General features: G+C 30.9%; 1 protein-coding gene across 3 annotated transcripts; it reads left to right on the top strand.

Annotated features, from left to right (window-relative positions):
- The first annotated feature begins 4,836 nt into the window (after positions 1 to 4,836).
- On the top strand, positions 4,837 to 16,998 carry HY2 (phytochromobilin:ferredoxin oxidoreductase, chloroplast / phytochromobilin synthase (HY2)). Of its 3 annotated transcripts, XM_021423285.2 has the most exons (8): positions 4,837 to 5,292; positions 9,212 to 9,306; positions 14,250 to 14,343; positions 14,464 to 14,595; positions 14,717 to 14,821; positions 15,880 to 15,930; positions 16,017 to 16,185; positions 16,448 to 16,995. In XM_021423285.2, exons 1-8 carry the CDS (start codon positions 5,191 to 5,193, stop codon positions 16,450 to 16,452), a joined length of 753 nt encoding a protein of 250 aa, XP_021278960.1. In that variant the 5' UTR covers positions 4,837 to 5,190; the 3' UTR covers positions 16,453 to 16,995. The 3 variants fall into 3 exon arrangements, with proteins under 3 accessions (XP_021278960.1, XP_021278961.1, XP_089639084.1); XM_021423286.2 differs by having other exon boundaries at positions 16,017 to 16,998; XM_089782958.1 differs by lacking the exons at positions 15,880 to 15,930; positions 16,017 to 16,185; positions 16,448 to 16,995 and adding an exon at positions 14,900 to 15,873 and having other exon boundaries at positions 14,717 to 14,853.
- Positions 16,999 to 19,409: the final 2,411 nt, after the last annotated feature.

Raw genomic sequence — 19,409 nt, 5'->3', positions numbered from 1 at the left:
AATTACGTTTGGAGAAACGTGTTTATAGAAACTCCCTGTCTCTCTAATCTTTATATCTACAATAACATTTCCCTAGTTTTGTCTTTTCATTTTTATTTCTTCTCTATTTCTTTTTTTATTTACGTGCAGCGAACGGTATGCCCCCACGTGGCGATGGTATGTGTCGGGAGATTTTGGGCGATTAATCGTACGTGCACAGGGTAATGGTGGTGGGTTTGGGAAAACATTGATGAGGGTTTCTTCGTCTGGTCCCTTTTTGATAGTGGAGGAGGATAAAATGGCGAAATGGCAAGAAGGCCCTTGAAAGGAGGGGGAATGTACCTTGTGCGGATCAAAAATCGGGGAGCAGGCCCTAACAGAGGGTGAATTAGGATGCCCCCGTTTTAGCATTTTATGCCAAAATTCTGCATTTTCATACGAAGCTGTCTTTGTTTTCACTTTTTTTAAAATAGAAATATATAGAATTCATATTTATTTATTGTATGGTTTTCATAATAAAATTTATGAATAAATTAATTAACTGATAAATTTAATCTATTATTATATAATACTAATAAATTAAAAAATATTTAATCAAATACTTCAAACTCAACATATACTATATTATATTATTATATAACATAATAATGATAAATTAAAACATATTTAATTATATACTTCAAAATCCACATATAATAATTAAATTACAATATAAAAAGTTTGACAAATATATAAAATAATAAATATAAATTAACTAAAATAAAATATAATTGTCTACCGTTACAATGCTTGTTTAATTTTAAAATTATATAATAATATAATAATTATTTCATAAATTAGACATATTTCAAGTAATGTTATATCTTATAATTTGAATATCATAATACAAAATATTAATAACAATAGTAAAATACACTAACAAGCTCAACTTTTAACTATAATTATTCATTAATTTTTAAAGTAGACACTCCATTTTAAATGTATAAATGATACTAATACTTAAATATAAAATATCTAAAATATTCTCTTTCTTTTCCACTTTTCCCTTTCTCTTAAGTTGGTCGGCAACATTCCTTTACACCAATTGCCCATCCAGCTCTTTGGGTTCCTTGGGGAGTTTCCCTAACCGTGGGTGGCTAAAAAGAATTTTAAAAAAAAAATAAAAAATTATAATTTATATGATGATAATTTTTTAAATTAATGAAAGATAAAATTATCTTAAAATATTATCATATTATTAAACTAATAGAAACGTAATGGTTGATTAACGGTAAAACTTATGTATCCAGTGAAAATATTTTTTTGAGATGAAATGTTTATTTTAAAAATTAATGAATTCATTTGTAATTATAATTAAAAATTAAAAGTATTAGTATATTTTATTAAAAATATAATAAAAAAATAAAATACTTTCACTTTTTAACTTTTAGGTATAATTTCACAGGCATCTATTAATATTAGAAATAGACAGTCTAGTTCAAAAGTGTAAACACCATTAACAAAAAATATAAAAATACTAAAATACATTTTTTTCTTTATTAATTTTAAAAATTATTATTATATAATTTTTAAAAAAAAATCAAGGAGCACCTTGATTTTTTTCTAATTTTTTTTGTAAAAAATTATATATTTTTTTTAAAAATTATATAATAGTAATTTTTAAACTAATAAAAGATAAAATTATCTTTTTAATAGTACCACATTATCAAACTAATAGAAAATACTAACGTTTAACTAACGACTAGATTTATATATCTAGTAAAAGTTTTTTTGAGATAAAATGTTTATTTTAAAAATTATTGAATTCGTTTGAAATTTTGATTAAAATTAAAAAAAATAGACCCATATTAATTATTATTTATTTAAAAATAAAATATTATATGTTTTAGAGTGATACGTGTCATGTAGCAAAAAATTAATTCACCTCATCAAGTCATCCATAAATATCACACCATCCAAGTTAAAAGCAAAATCTTAACGTCATTATTAATTGTCCTTAAATCATTAAAATTGGATTAAGAGACTAAAATTTTTTAAAATTGATTTAGTAAAAGAATCAATTTCAACCTTCAATCATTTATTTATGTATACAAAGAAATGCCCCGATAAGCTTTAGAATGTGGGTTCCTTTTCATTTTGGACCTCCATCAACTAGTTATGGGTGACATTTTAGAAGAATATTCAATGGGCATTAGGAGATGGACTCATAACACGGTTTTAGATGGATATTTGTAGACTTGGCAATACGTGTTTTTGTGTTTAAACGTATCAGACATGGTTAAATACGAAACATGTTAAGGTTAAACACGAACACAATATGAATACTATTTGTATCTTAAATTTGAAATACATATACGTATACGTTTAATAACCGTGTAACATGACACGATTAACGCATTTGTTAAATATATTAATATATGACACGACATGATTAATAACACAATTAGCATATTTAACATGATTAAATTAAATTATTTAAAATTAAATATAATTTTATTATTTAAATTTTAAAAGCAATGATTATAAAAACAATTATAACAAAAAATAACAACAACATCAAATATAATAAAACAAAATTTAAAATTAGAGTTTGGGTATGGCATAATTACATAATTATTTTTATAAAATTTGACGATCTGATTAAAACCATTGTTTAAAATTATTTAAGTGAGGTCAAAATAGTATTTGACTATTAATTTTTAATAAGTTGATATACTTGTTATGTATATACGTTTAAACATGATAACACAATTAAATACGTTTATACATTTTAATACGATAACACGATTAATTAAGCTTATTTAAATATGTTAATTGTATTTGGCACGTTAAGACAAAAAAAATTTCAAGTCTTAAAAGTGTAAGACACGATTAGATACTAAATACATTATGGTTAAACTTAAATTTGTTTAATCTCGTGTCTTTTCATGTCATATGAACGTGTTGTGTCTAAAATTGTTAAGTCTAGATACTTGGGTGGAGGAGTGTCCTCTTGTTGAAGCTGTGAGGTCAATGGTATTTTTATTCGAAGATCATAATTGTGTTTGAGTTAGTGGATGGTGCATGGGATTTCAACAGCTTGTCGACTTACCTTCCACATGACAAAATTACATTGGTTTCTAAGACCTCTGCACCTTATCATGTTAATCACCTTAATAGACCATATTGGGTTTTATCGTTTTTAAGATATTTTTACAGTGGCTTCAACAAAATCATTTTTGAGGGATCTTACTGATTCAATTTCAAACTATAGCTCAAGAAGGGGGCCATTAGCATGGAAATGGAAAAGGCCTTAGAGAATCAAGATGTTTATTCTCCAGTACTTACATAATCGACTTCTAACAAATGAAGAAAGATGTTATAAACATCTTACATTCCTTAATTTCTTTTCTCTCCGCTCTTTGGTTTAACGACTTTTATTCATATAAGATTATGTTACAGAAACAATTCAAATTAGACCCAACTTTTGTTACAAATTTTGGAAAAAACATTTGTTACCCGAAAACTTTTACCAAAGTTTCAATTTCCTCCTGTTACTTTGAAGGGCTACAACTACAGATATTTTCTCTTAAACTTTTTAATATGCCCAAAAAGAAAATGAAAAACCTTTGATAGGCGAATCAGCAGGCGTTCCACTGGGCTTGTGTTGCATAGCATATTGCTCTATAATAATTGTGGGCTGAGAAGATGGGTTTTCTATCAGGTTTCTGTCCACGTGGCTAAAACCCAAAGAACAACCATGGAACTCAAAAGGGGAGCAGCATTTCCCGTTCCAGAAAATAACGTCAAACATCATCAACTCAACTCAAAATGAGTTGCAGTTTCACTTGAAGAAATTCAAAAATATGGAGCATTCATCTTCTTCATCAATGTCAAGCTTAAGCTTAAAGTTAAAACCTCCTCCTTCATTAATGACCAGTAACCTTAATGCTAACTCTTACTGGGGCAAGAGGAAGAAGGGAAGGAATTGCTTGCTTCAAGCCTCTGCAATTTCTTACCAGAAATTCATTCACTTTGCTCTCAATGAAACCAAACGCCATTCTCTTTTGGTACCCCTCCCCTCCAGGTAATGGGTTCCTTCTCTTTTTTTTTTTTTTTACCTTTTAATGAAAATTTTTGGGTTCTTTTTGGTTGTTCTGATTTAATTATTCTTGGGTTTAGTGTTGTTTGTAATATTTTTTCCCCATGTATCCTGGTTCTTTTCTATTATGGTTTTGAGCTTTTTGTTTAGATCTCTGAGATTTTTAGATTAGAGTTACCGCTACTGTGTCTATGAATCCTAGTGTTACTTTTATCTATTTCTAGGTTGAGGTAAATTTCACGTAAAAAATAATTAAAGAACAATGTTTGTGTCTATTTTGATGGTTTGATTATGGAAAATTCTGAGGTCGACTAGTTTATGGGGCATAATTTTTGGCAATATCTTCACAAATTGTTACTCTTTTTAGTTGAAAGAAACTCTTAGGCTCAAGTTGGTTGATGCTTTTGCTATTTGCTTTTTGCAAAAAATGAATAGAAAGAAAAAAATCAAAAGTAAAAACTGAATAGACACAAAAATTATTATCTTATAGTTAATTTATTCATGTAAATGATTGATCTTTTCCATATGGAAAAAAATTATAAATTAATTATTTTAGTTTAGACTGGCCATTTATTTTCGTGCAAATTGGACCAAGATAATGTTTTTAGGAATGTTCTTTGTTTATTTACCATTCTGTAATATCAGTTCATTTTGAACAGCAGAAATATTTTAGGATCTACTGAAATCCCATAAGGAGCGTCAAGAATGTTGCTACTTGCAATCCACCATGCCTCTTCATTGATGAAAATTGGGGGGGGGGCCGCACACTTCTTTTGGGTCTTTGTTTGAAGCATGGTGCAGTTATTGGCAGTAGAGCTTATCATTTGATTAGCCCAAATCCAGCAATAGAGCTTGTCAAGTTCAACTTTTAGCGGTTTCTCATGGGTAACAAAGGGTTATTAGGTGTCGGTGCCAGACTAGACAAAGAAGGATTTTGGGCTAATCCATCATTTCTTGCTGCCACTACCATTATTGTTTTTGTTGTTTTGGTTGATGCCGTGATGAACATTGAAACAATTGACATACTGATGTGTAAAAATTTTGGTGTGATATGAATTCATGATTTAATGTTGATTTTCCTGCTGTAAGTGCAATATAATTTTTTTCCCCTTTAGGAAAGATATAGTTCTATGATTGCATTGGATGACAAAACAAGGCTTGAAATGCTATCATTTGAGGCTCCTAGAATAAGACTACTTCGAAGTTTAAGCATTGAGGGTGAAGGTATGCAGGTATGATCTTCTAATTTGTTACCTTTAATGTTTTGAGTTCTTAAATTAGAAAATCATCAAGTTAGTCTTGGGTTTTACTACTTGAAAGACTTCAGAGTTTTCTTCTTTAACTATTTGTACTTGTTAGAACTTGTCATTATCTGTGCTTTCTCATATTGCTTTGTTGACATTATACTCATGAAAATTGTAGTAAGTTCTTTATATGGCTTATAGCTCATTAGAAGCTGTGATCTGGCTCTAATCCAAATATCTAATGCATCTTCTTCTCTTGGTTAAAGCCTTATTGTCTTTTTTTTTTTGTTTTTTAATTTACTTGGTCTTGCCATGCTTTATTTTGTTTTATTGTTGATGTGGGAGTCTATAGAAATGTCGCAGTTGAATTGTTAACTAAGAGTTACTAAAAGCTAGATTTAAAGTTTGAAGGCATAATTTGGTACATTACTGTGGACACTATATTAGTGTGTAAGTATTCCCGCCAGTCACGCGGGCGACTTGTGTTCTTTCCCTGGTGACGGTGTCAAAAACTTGTTAGTTAAAATTCTTCCTACGCAAGTATAAGCAGAGTATCTATCCTATAAAGAATTAATTTAAAATTTTACTATAAAGAATTAATTTAAAATTTTACTAAGTATTAAAATTAGAACAATTTAATCTCATCCAAACAATCAAAATCAAATAACTAAATCAATTAACAAAAACTAATTAATCAAAATTTAAACTAAAAAGAAAATCAAAGTAAAAATCAAATCAAACAAGTCTAGAATTACAATGTCCCTCACACTTCATTTAAATCTTACCTTTATTACTTAACTTATTTCAATGGGTTGAATTGCTAACCTAGAGTTCTCAATTATTTATAAAGATTTATTGACTCGTCTTATAAAAGTATCTATTTTAATCAAGACACTATATCCTATGTGAATTGAAATAAAAATAGACACATTAAGTTTAGGTTTTAATTCTAGCTACGTATGACATATATGTATATCCTTATCTTATACACAAATCAATTAATATGATTATATGCTATTCCAATTTTAGTCTACACTAAACTCCATTTTTCAAGTTTGTTTAGGTTCCTAAATCAATTTAATTGGTGACCAATCAATTAAAAAGCATTACGAATAAATTGGAATAAATAATTTAAATCCCATTAAAGATAAGCAAGAAAGAGATTTAAAAATTTAGATTACATGTGGGTTTAATTGCAATCCTAGAAAAATAAAATTAGTTACTTGTAATTACAAAGATAAACAACAATATATAAATTTCTACTCATAATTGCAAAAACAAATAACAATATATAAATTTCAACCATTGAGAGTAACAAGAAAAATAAAAGCTAAGGAAGAAAACAAAACAATTATTTACAGCCTTGTTTTTCGAGTTTTTGTCTCAACTTTCAGTTTCTTAAATCTTTATGGGTTCTCTCTTTGATTTCTCCTAAAACATCCTATTTATACTAACAATCTTAATTTAAAATTCCCTAAGTTAACCTACTAACTCTAACTTTTGGGCTTAAAAGTATAATGAGGCCTAAATATCAAATATCATCTTTACAATTTTCATTCTCGCAGTATTACACGTTGTCATCCTTGGACGTGATTTTTTTTATCTTTGAGGAAGAATTGGGCAAAGTGATATTTATGATAGTTGTAGCTTTGTCTTTTAGCTTTCCAATGGCACAATAATCTCATCATTTCGACATCGGGTGTGCAAACAGTTATTTTGGATAGTGCGGTTTTGGATATCTAATAGCCGAACTAACCGAGCTCATATTTAAAAATAACTAAAATCAAATTGAATTTTACAAATAACTGAACTAATCGAAACTGTACTAATTCAATCAGTTCGGCTCGGTTTCCGAAAATCAAACTTAGGAAATTTTTTATTTTTTGTTGTTTGTATATTTATGCTGATTTTTTTTATATGTCAATACTACAAAGATATTAAAAATGATAATAAAAAATTATAATAAATAAGATAGATACTGATACAAACAACAAGAAGTAATTAAAAACATAAATAAAAACAACAAAAAATAGTCTTGAGCAAATAACAACAAATCATTAAAATTATTCTACAATGGATAAAAAAAACAAGAAATACTTTTCTACAAATAATAGCAAATCATTAACAGTCTTCAATAATGGATAAAAACAACCAATAGTTTTGAATGCAAATAATCTTCAAAGATTACTTCCTCCCTAAATGTCTCTTGATGTCTATGGCCTTTGAGAATGCTTGGTAGTCATGAATCTTTGTTAATAAAAAATGTGAAGCCACAGAGGAAACACTTTTCTAACACCTAAAGCAAGCCCTTATTTATGGCTGATTGATTGAATCTACACTGAATTTTGGAGCTAAAGCTACTTTACAATGAGCTCAAGTAAAGTTAGACAACATAGACTTGGTTTGAAGAAATACTTTACAGCTATTTGGTCAATACCCAAAACCTGAAGCACTGCATGTAATTTATTCCTCTTGAAAAGCTCTTTCCTTCGCAATTTGTCCTAAGAATGACTCAAGGAATCACAAAAAGTTTTGTCCTTATTGTCCCAACTCCAAGGGCTTAGTTCCTGCTGAAATACCCTTTATAAAGCTTCAGTTTGTGCAACATTTTTCTCATCTCTCCTTCACTGATTGGCCAGTTGAAAGTCCAAACAAGGAGGAGAAAGAAACATCTTACTATGTTCTTTTAAGACTTACAAACAAAGCAATATAAAAGCAGAATAAAATCAGAGCATTTTATAGGGTATTGAGCTAGGTTCAAACAAAGCCTACTGATTCTTCCTTTCATGCATTCTCAACCCAGCTGGTGTATTACATATCACTAACTTTCTTTTCTGTGATATTTCCATGAACCAAAAAAACCTACCCACCTTGAATAAGCAATAACCAAAATTTTAACCAAAAAAAACTTACTCATGTTCAAAATTTCAACCAAAATTTCAACCCACCCTTGAACATAGAACAAATGGAGCTGAAATGAGAACCAAAAAAAATGAAAAAACTTACTTGAAGTGGGAAGGGTGGAGGACAGCAGCAAGCAAGAGCCAAGAGGAACCTAAGTGATGAACTAAAGAGGAGAGAAGAGGAAGAGAAGAGGCTGGAGATGGTAGACAGAGGAATAGCTGAAGAGATTAGGTTTAGGATTTATTTCCCCTGCAAAATCCCCAAAATACCCTTACTCAAGTTCGATTAGTTCAGTTAGGAAAATCCTTAATCAAAACTGAACCAAATTAATTCTAATAACCGAACTATCCTAACGGAATTATCCGAAGACTAAACTAATCGAACCAAAAAAACCGAACTCACTTTGATTTGGTTTGCATTTGCACCATCCTAATCTGTAGTGCGAGTTATGGTCAAAATACTAAAACATATGGAAGCAGAATTCTAGATCCTTCAAACACCTTACTTTCTAAAGTTAAGTCCTATTTCCTTAAATCCTACCAAAGCATAAAAACTAATAAATAATAGCCAAATTAAAGTCAATAAATATAAAATTAAAATAACTTAATGAAAATAATTATAAAAAAACTAAAAATAACTAAATTCTAATTAAAAATTAAGGACTTAGCTAATATTTAATAACAAAATTAGACAAAATAATTCTATAAAATAGAATTATCATGTCGCCCTCTAGTTTCATGAGAAATTTGTCCCAAAAACTGGTTGAGGTACAGTATAGAAAGGTAGAAGAAGAAATTACTACAGAACAAGTGGATGTAGGGTTTTTAAAAAGCAGAGAGAGATGCTCTTTCTATGTCTTGGCTATTGAGGTCTTTGTTTTCAGCTTAGTTAGTTCAAGTGATTATTGCATTAGTAAAAGCCATGCAGTTTGTCCATTGTTTTGTATATACTATGGTTTGTGCTTTTCTTGATACGAACTCTGTTTGGTCCTTCTCTTGGGTAGGTATTGGATTTTGCTGCCTTTCCAAAACAAGAATTTGATCTACCCATATTCTGTGGCAACTTCTTCACTGCTGCCAATACAAACATAGTCGTGCTGTAAGTTTTCTTTATTTACTTTCATTATTTGTGGAACATGATGTTTGCTCAATTAAAATGAATAACACAAAAGTCGAAAGGTGTTTGTATAGGCTTGTCACCATGGAATTCATTCCTCCAGAAAACTCATTGAATAGAGGGGATCGATCCCTTTAATAATAGGATTGATCCTTCTTTGAAAACTTTCCAGATTTTGCTTATGGAAAGGAGGAGATTGATCCTTTGAGCTAGTGTACAAATATCAGTTAAAAATTGCTGGTTTTTTACTGCCAAATTTGGGATTTTTGAATTTTAACCAAATTTGAAGTTTCAAACTTGTTAAAAAACCACTCTTAACTTGTGGGAATCAAAAGTTTGGGTCAAAAACAATTTTTGAACCATTTTGGCATTGTTTTTTCAAATATCCCAACTATGCCTTTTTTGTATTCAAGAGTGATTAATGGTTTAGACAAGATTTATGCATTTGAAACATTTCAAATAATGTTAAGCAACTAAGGTACAAGCAAGCATAACCAACAAATCCATATTTCAAGCTTTCAAGGGTGCAAACTCAAGAATATGCAACAAAAAAAGCCATAAATACCCTTGTAGCATCAAAGCATGGTATCATTCACTTAAAAGGTACAAAAACAAGTTCATAAGAATTTCTGTACACAACAAACTTGTTTAAGTCATTCAAGGTACTTTCAACATGTTCAACATGAGTGAATTTTTTTTCAAGCAAGGACATTAGGCCTTGGCCAAGTCAAATTGTTCCACATATCAATTAAGAGCATAAAGTTCATCAAAACCATAATTGTAGCACCAAATTCACTCAAACAAGTTTAAATGTGGAAAACTAAATAGTATAAACCATTTAAAGCTTAATACACTCAAGGTTTTGAGTTTTTAGTGTGGTAAACCCTATTATTGCTTGGGAACGCCTTGTAAAATAGTCAAAAATTGTCAAGCTCATTTTTAACCGCCTTGAACTATTTCAACAAGTTTCAGATGATAAAAGAAAGTTGTTCAAGTGGTCATTTGACCTTATAACCAAGGAAATAAAAATAATAACTCTTGGAACTTTGCTTTTCCAAAAAAAAAAAAAAACTCTTGGAACTTCATATTTCCTTGGAAAGGTTGCAAGAATGGGCAAATATATTGGGAATGCATTTTAAGCTCTTTAAACCATTTAGAAAAGTTTGAATTAACAACATTAAATTGTTCAAATTCATGCCCATATTTGTTTAAAAGTAGGATTTGTATTGTAAGCTCGAAAAAGCCTTGAAACCTTGCATTTTAGCACTTAAAGAATTAAAATCATTTCAAGTTAATCAAGTTTCTTTGTTTGAACAAGTTTAAATAATTGAACTCAAGATTTTAAAAAGTATTTTCTCTTTGAAAAATTGCTGAAACAAAGTGTCAAATTTTAAGGCTTTATTTTGCAAAAATGATTTTCAAAGTGTAAATCTTGAAATCTCAAAATTATTAAGCTTTTTATGGTCACACCAAGTTTGTGCATAAATACAATTCAATCAAATGTTAAGCACAAAACTCAATTGCACCAAGCATGTCAAACATATACCATAATATCAAGCATTTAAGTGCAAGGATGTGCTTATGTTCATTCTCCCTTAAATAGAAATATAAATAGGTCTCAAGAAAATAAGTACAAAAATCAATTTCACTAAGCATGAGGATATATTTAACGAAGATTATCAAGCATTCAAGGTCTAGAACAAGTGGATACTCAATTTTAGGTTCATACCTCCTTCAAGATTATGCAACTTATAACATGTATCACAATAAATGAACTTTGCATAATCAAGATATATCAGTAAATCTCAAAGGAGAGTTATCAATAAAAATTTATGCACCTAATGTTCAAATAGTAATGGGTAACCAAATTTTTCATTCAAATGAACGAATAGCTTTTGGCATAGAGATTGCCGATTCTCCATTTTATGTGTTTAGAAAGCATCCAATCTTCAAGAAAATATTTGTTTCTCCTTGCTCTAACGCACCTACAAGAGACATTTATCACTTGGTTCTTGGTACCCAAATTGCTTTGAGTCATTGAGGGTTAGTGACCATATCTCTTGTCCATTGAGGAACCCATACTTGTCTAATCTTAAAAGGAGCACGTCTTCTATTAAGACAAGTGATTGAAGAATGAGCAAGAAAAATTACAATGATTGCTATAGCTCATTTTGGCACATAGGTTGTTCTTGAAATGCTCTTATTTTCATTTATTAATTCTTCATATTTCTTTTCAAAAATCTCATTTTTCTTTTTCCATGCTTCAAAATCCATTTTCAATTTCTCATTTGTCTTTCTAAATAAATTTTTGTTTTCTTCAAAAATTCATTTTCAACACTGAACTTCGAAATCATATTCTTAAATTTCAAATTCATTTTTCATATTTAATTGCAAATTCTTCAAAAGCTTCTTGTAATTCTCCAAATGAATATGAATTAGGTTCTCAAGGTGAAAAATTTGCCTTGGGTTCTTCAAGAGCCATGAGGCATGATTTGATTTGCTTTGAGGATTGACTTTTACATGATTCCTCATCTTTATTTGTCTTGTGTTACTTGTTGAACATTCACTTTCACAAAGCTTTTCTTCCATTTCCTCTTCCTTTTTTGTTATCCATACAATTCTTCTAACTTTTCCTGTATATCTTTGGCAACGGAGAACTTTGAGATCAGGTTGAAGTTGTTGAAGTCTAATGCCTTATAAATTACATTCACGGCGCTTTCGTTAACTTGCATAAGCTCTTTGTGTTTCTCAATCCATTCTTTACAATTTGGATTCTGGAAGAGCGTCAAAGCCTGCAACTATAACTTTCCATAGTTGCATGTCTTGTGCCATTATAAACACTTTCAATCTTGCCTTCCATTAAGTAAAGTTAAAATTGTCAAGCATTGGAGGTATGTTGATGGAATCTCTTTGAACATATTCATTTGAGCCATAGAATCACTCTAGGTTGCTAGATCTACAAAATAGAATCCAAGCTCTATTACCAATTGTTAGCTTAATTAGAATGAATAATCCAAGAGGAAGTGAGTTGGATTTCTAAAAATCTTCCATACAAAATAAACTTTCAAAAGAATATACCAAATATTAAGATAGTTAACAATTCAATAATTTTTTAATTGAAAGTAGATGCAATAAAGATAAAGATGGAAGTGTAGAGAGAATTGCAAACTTGATTTATAGAGGTTCGACCCTTCCTTTTGGATTTTTCGTTATCTCCTTTAGCTTGCTAAGGAGTTAAATCCACTATTAATTTCAATCAATACAAATACCTTTTGAAAGGTTTAGGTATAACCTCTCTATCTTTCAAGGCTTAGTTAGAACCTCTGGACAATGCTTTTTAAAGGCTAAGGTATAACTTTCTTATCTTTTAAAGCTTAGCTAGAACCTTTAGAGATTTGAGTGTTTGAGAAAACATGCAAGGAAGAAGACCTCTAAGAAGTGGATATTGCTTAGTGAGTACAAGTTTACAAGGAGACAATATTGAAGATGATCATAAAGAGTAGAAATGAAAACTCAAATGGATTTAAGATCACTTGAGGCTTTGAAAAACTTGGAAAAAATGAAAGCTTGCTCTCCACGTGTTTCTTGTTTCTTATCTTACTCTTCTACATAGATGACCAAAGATGGTGTATTTATGCGTGCAAATCTCATTGGAGCCAATGCTTAGCGTTGAATATAAAAAGAGTTGTTGCTTTGCCGAAATTCTACTTTCATTACTACCAATGCATACCTTTGGCATTGATCCCCTTTTTCATGGGATCAATCCTGCGCTTGAAATTTAGAAATCTATGAGTGGGGGATCGATCCCTAGGAAGCAGCAAGGGATCTTTTAGCTTCTGTCCAAAATGGACTGATCCCTTAACTCTTGGGATCAATCCTTGTAGCTTTGGCTGGGGTTCTTTTTGCTTCTAGGGGAATGATCCTCTAACCCATGGGATTGATCATTGTGGCTGTTATATTAAAAAATCCTCTTAATTTGAAGCTTTTTCATTCATGAATCGTTTTTCCTATTTAGTTTGACTTTAAATACTTGATAAATACATTAATTGAATTTCATTAAGTATTTTAAGATTTTTGTATGTTTCTTAAGCCTACAAGGAATCATTTATTTTGATGAATTCAAAATAAAACTTATTATAGCAATTTGTTTATTTGCTTTTGTCTTTTCAAAATAGGAATAAATTTAAAGCAGATACATGATAAGGAGACTATTTCACCTAAGTGCCCAGTACTCATGTCTCTTTCCTTGTCATTCTTTTGTAGCTGACATATCTAGTGTTGTGGAATGAGATTTTTTGTTGCATTGCCCAAGGTGGCTAAAAAATTTCTTGTGTTGGCTTCCATATCTGCACTTGTTCTTGGGTCAGTGCTCCTCATCACTTGACATTCTAACGACACACATGGCAAATCAAAGAGTGATGAAGTCAGTTTGAATAGAATGTGAATTAACTTCTTAAATTTGTTTAGCTCTAGAGTTATACCATGTGAGCCCTAATGAGACACACCGAAGGGCCATAGTGGAAGTAGAAACAGTTTCTAGACATGCAAAATGTTGCAAATTACCGGTGAAACCACAATTGCATATGTCTGCGTTTTATTACTTCTTTGGGTATTTCTGATACTTTGAGCAGCCATCTGCCTCCTTCTGTCTTAAAAAGAGAGAAAGAGGTGACAAGATAAAGAGCTAGATTGACATCCTTATGATACAAGATTAATTCGCACTAAGTATAGCTTTTTCTGTTTTGTTGTGTATATTAGTATTATATTTCCGAGACTCTATGCAAAATTTGTATGTCTAATGATTCTGCTCATGGTTGACATCAAATGTTTGAAAAATAATTCATGGAGGCCTAAAGAAATTTGCTTTGTTGGACTGAAAGGAGAACTCACAGCTTTGGAACTTATCCTTGATTGATCATTTATAGGGACCTGAACCCTTTGCATGATGTCAGTAGTCGAAGAGGCTACAAGGAAAGGTACTATGACAGCTTAATGCCTTTAGGTCTCAAGTGTACTGAGGTAAATGAGATGTTTGGAACCGGCACATTATGTAAATCCCTATTTTGATAATTGTTTTAATCAGTTTACTGATCGTCTCTAAAATTTATGTGATGGTAACTGAACACAGATTTCATGCAGCTTTTACCTTGGGGAGGAAAGCTTACAAGTGAATCTATAAAGTTTTTCTCACCAATAGTGATATGGACCAAGTTTTCTTCAAGCAAATCCAAACATGAAGTTCTATATTCTGCATTCATGGAATACTACAAGGTAGATGTATTCTTCTGGAAAATGTTGTCATTGCCGGATGTAAATTGGGAATGATAATTGGCATTATTGGTTGTCTCTTGGAAACTGTGCTTAATTTTCCTACTTCATGATGCTCTATTAGACATGGATGGAGCTAATGGAGCAAGCAGTGGAGGATACTGATCCATCTCAAATTAGGTGCAATCGTGAAGCACAGCATAGATATCTAACATGGAGAGCAGAAAAGGTGATTATTCCATGTTTTGCCTTTCCCTTACGGTCTTTTTGTTTTTATGAGCCTATTATGTCTGCTAGCTTCAGATAGGGCCTTTGGAGTTGATTTTTTCATTGCAGTTCAACGAAGATAAATAATTGATTATAGTTGCAAATGGATTTTTTAAGTTTTTGAATATAGAAAGAGCAGATAAAACTATCTACCTAGAATTGTTTGTCATCCCCATGATATTATGTAAAGAAGTAACTAAATGCATGTCACTCTTGCTTCTTTAATCAACTCAGCATTGTCCTTGGTTTCAGTTGCCGAAATTTCCTACTTTTTAAATTATAGAAAAGCTTGCGTTATAACTTATTGGACCATACCATATTTATCTGTCTGGTGTATCCATATTGAGGATGGAAATATGTCATTGACTCATTTTTAATCAACTAAAGCTTTTGCTATACTCTTTTCTTTAACGTGGTACTATAGGTAGCCAAACAATCCTATGTTCAATTCTTGGGAATTTTCATTCTAGTTATTTCAAATTTCAGGGTAGAATGAGACTTAGCCTGTGGGTACAATTGAATTGGGTCCACAGGTAAAGTGCTAATGGGCTTGGAATTGATTTCTAGGAATAACATATTGTAGACTTCTACATGTATTCATTGCTTGCATCAGACCAAGATCAAAGCTTATTTTTTTCATGGATATCCCAGGACAGTGTTGTGTCCCTGATAAACAGGTGGCATACAAAACCTTATCATGAATATTTTCTTGCGTTGGAAGTTGCATGGTCAGCTGTTAAGCCTAAAACTTAAGTATGGTTACATCTGAATAATAATTAAGTAAACCATGAAGATAAGTCCATATTCTTGCCATGTGCAAAAAGTAATGGTTAGATGAGCGGCACTTTATATCAGATAATATTTCCTGACTATTGACACTTATGATTCAATATCATTGGATAAAGGATCAAGAAGAGAGTGTGAGTTGACTGGTTTATTTTCTTAGATGATATTTAATCTTAAATGTTTGAAGGTGCTATTGTTTTATTTTGTTGATGTTTTTGGTTCATATGAAAGCAGGATCCCGGTCATGGAGTTCTAAAAAGGTTAATTGGTGAGAAGCTTGCCAAGGTATATTTTATGAATCATTGAATTTAATGATTCTGTGCCAATTTGCCCTTATAGTTCCTTACTAACATTTGACACTTAATCCTTAGGATTTATTGAGAAACTTCCTTTTTAGTGGCATTGATGAGCTAGGAAGCAAAACATTCCTTGATTACTTCCCTGAGTACCGGAGTGAGGATGGGACTATAAATGAGAGGCGAAGCATCATTGGGAAGTTCTTTGAAACTCGCCCTTGGGATGCTAAAGGAGAATTTGTTGGTAATGACTTGAGAAAATAACTTGTTACTGTGGATTTCTTTCAGCTCCTAGGTTTCCTGTTTCTACCTTCTCTTGCGTACTTGTCTTTTCTATTGCTTTAATTTTCCATTCATTTTGTCTTAAAGAGTTCTTTCAACCTTTCTAAGGAATTGTTCTATGTTATAGTCATTTTCAGAGTATTTAAAGGAGAATGGCTGTATTCAGCCTAATAATTTTTGTAAAATGGTTATCAAAGTTTTGTTTTGTGTTAATAATTTTACAGATTGATTTGTGCCTTGGTATGACATTATTATTGAGGTCCCCTTTGGGTAGCTGATCCACATAGGCCATAGGCATAGCTACCTAATGGGAAGGTTTCATGAGTTCGCAGTAAAGAGAAGACCAAGATGCAACAAGGCAACCATGAAGTTATGGGCAACAAAAAGCAATATCTTGTTACAGGAGATGTTTCATTTACGCTAGTTGATTCGTGGTAACCACAATGGTCAATTGGTTGTGATGTGGGATTATCGTTTTCATATGTTTTAAAGATATCTTTAGTTTTAGTGTATATTCATTTGCCCACAGATGGTGTTTTTATATTAAAATTAGAAGGTAGCATATAAAAGCATGTGTGTGAGGATTGGCTGACTCTAGTAGTTTATTTGCCTAAAGGTGGTAAGTTACAAAGTTATGTTATAGTCTCATGACCGCTTTTATGTGGGAAGGTTACTAATTACATGTCATGCATTTAACCCACAGGTGTTTACATGATGATGTGCTTGGACTTTGTGGATATACTCATTTATGGTTTTAGAGTATTTTGATTACTTTATTTATTCTAATCAAGTTGTATCGTGTAAATTTTCAATTACCTTTTTGTTAATAATAATATGGCCACCATTGAGATTTTGACTAGGTCAAACTTTAAGGATTGGAAAAGAGATATAGAGTTTAGCATTCAAATGGCAAATATAAACATGGCAATGAATATGGGTAGACCTGTAGAGCCTACTGCTAAGAGTTCTAAGGAACACAAGAAATCCTTTGAGGCATAGGAGAAATCTAATAAGTTATGTTTGCTTGTTATTAAGAGGTCAATTACTGAACACCTGTTAAGTGGACTTTTTGATACAATTAATGCAAGAATATTTTTATCTGTAGTAACCCAAAGATATAAGGTGTTGTTAAGTACTGATATTAGTACTCTTATGAAAGGATTGTATTCCATGAAATATAATGGGATAGGAGGAGTTAGGGAATACATCATTAAGATTATCCATTAACTACATTAAAAGCCTTTGATATTATTATTCCCAATGCTTGTATTGTTCATCAAGCCTTGGAACACCTTTTTTTTCAAAATTTGGATACATAGTGATTATCTGCAACTCACAAGATGAGACTTGGAGTATCAATGATCTTATCACTAGATGTGTTGCTGAGGAAGGTAAGATCAAAACTCAAAAGTCCAAGATTGCTCTTCTTGTTACCAAAACTCCTTGCAAGAAACGTAAGAAACCAAATTCTAGTGCTCTTAAACAATATAAAGATACAAAGGAAGGACATGGTCAATTTGTTAATGTGAAAGGTCTTAAAGCTATCATTAAGAAGGAACTTAACTGCTTCTTTTGTAAGGAAAAGAGACATAGGAAATAAGATTGTTTCAAATATAAGGTTTAGCTAGGGAAGCGTGAACATGAAAATAACTTCATGGCTTTTGTTGTTTATGAATCCAATTTACTGGAGGCCCTATCCAATTCCTGGTGGCTTAATAATGGTGCAACTAATCATGTTGCTTTTACCTTACAGGGATTCATAACCAAAAGGAAGCCAAATAAAGATGAGTCCAAAGTAAATGTTAGCAATAATGCAGAGGCAGAAGTAGAATTTATAGGAACAATATGTTTAAATTTAAGTGCTGGAAACACACTTTTGTTAGAAAACACTTTCTATATATTGTCATTCAAATGAAATTTAGTTTCAATTTCATTTTTAGACACTGCTAGTTATGCTTTTGATATTAAGGATTCAATTGCTAGAATAATTTTTGATTTGAAGGATATTGGTTTGTGTTCTTTAACTTGAGGATTATATAGATTGCGTTTGATTCCTATTAACATTTATGCCACCTTATACAATGTTGAAAGAGTTGCCAAAAGGCCTTACATAAAGGAAAAACCTTCCATGCTATGGCATAAAAAGCTTGGGTAGATCTCCAAAGAAAGAGTAAAAGGATTAATAAAGGATAACATCCGACTTACTTTTATTTTTAATTACCTAGAAACGTGTTGACTATTGTAAGGGAAAAATGACAAAAATAAAAGGAAAAGAGTCACATAGAATTTCCAAATGGTTAAAACTTATTCATATTGACATAAGTGGACCATATACCCCTACCATTCGCAATTGTAGATATTTTGTGACCTTCATTGATGATTTTTCTCATTATGGTTATATGTTCTTAATTAAAGAAAAGTTAGAAATTTTTGATAAATTTAAAATTTTTAAGATTGAAGTTAAGAAATAGTTGAAAAAAATCATTAAGGTTGTCAAATCTAATACGAGTGGTGAATATTATGGTAGACATAACACAACTAGACAACAAAAGGGTCCTTGTGCCAAATATTTAAAAAGTTGAATAGTGCCTCAATATACTATGCTTGGTAATCTTGAACAAAATGGTGTGATCGAAAGACGAAATCGCACTCTAAAGGATATGATGAGGAGTATGAGTGGAGCTAATTTACTAGAATTTTTATGGTGAAAAACGATTAAAACAGTCTTATATATCTTAAATAGAGTTCTTACCAAGTCTATTCTTAAAACCCATATGAGTTGTGGAATAGATGTAAACCTAGACTTGAGCACTTATGTGTTTGGGGATGCCTTTCAAAGGTATGTTGTTGGATTTATCACCTAAGTGTATATATCATTAACAAGTAACATATAGAAAGTAAAGTTCATTCCCATGGAAAATCGTCCAAATTTTTTTGCTAAGTATTGAAATTAAAACAACTTAATCTTATCCAGATAATCAAATTTTAAAACTAATAAAATTAAATAAACTAAAACTAAAACTAAAAGCAAGAGTAACAATTTAATTAATTAATCAATCAACTAAAAGTCTAGAACCATAATATCCCCTCAATGTTTCATCTGAATTTCTTCTATTCACTCTTTACTTATTACATAAGCTTGAATTGTTAACCTAAAGTTTTAAATTATTTATAAGTCTCTTCTGA

The sequence above is a fragment of the Theobroma umbraticum genome, unplaced genomic scaffold (assembly GCF_002168275.2).
Source record: "Theobroma umbraticum cultivar Fairchild unplaced genomic scaffold, ASM216827v3 scaffold_95.0, whole genome shotgun sequence".
Taxonomy (NCBI): domain Eukaryota; kingdom Viridiplantae; phylum Streptophyta; class Magnoliopsida; order Malvales; family Malvaceae; genus Theobroma; species Theobroma umbraticum.
Note: the sequence above shows the minus strand (reverse complement) of the source record. Positions and strands in the feature narration are given on the sequence as shown.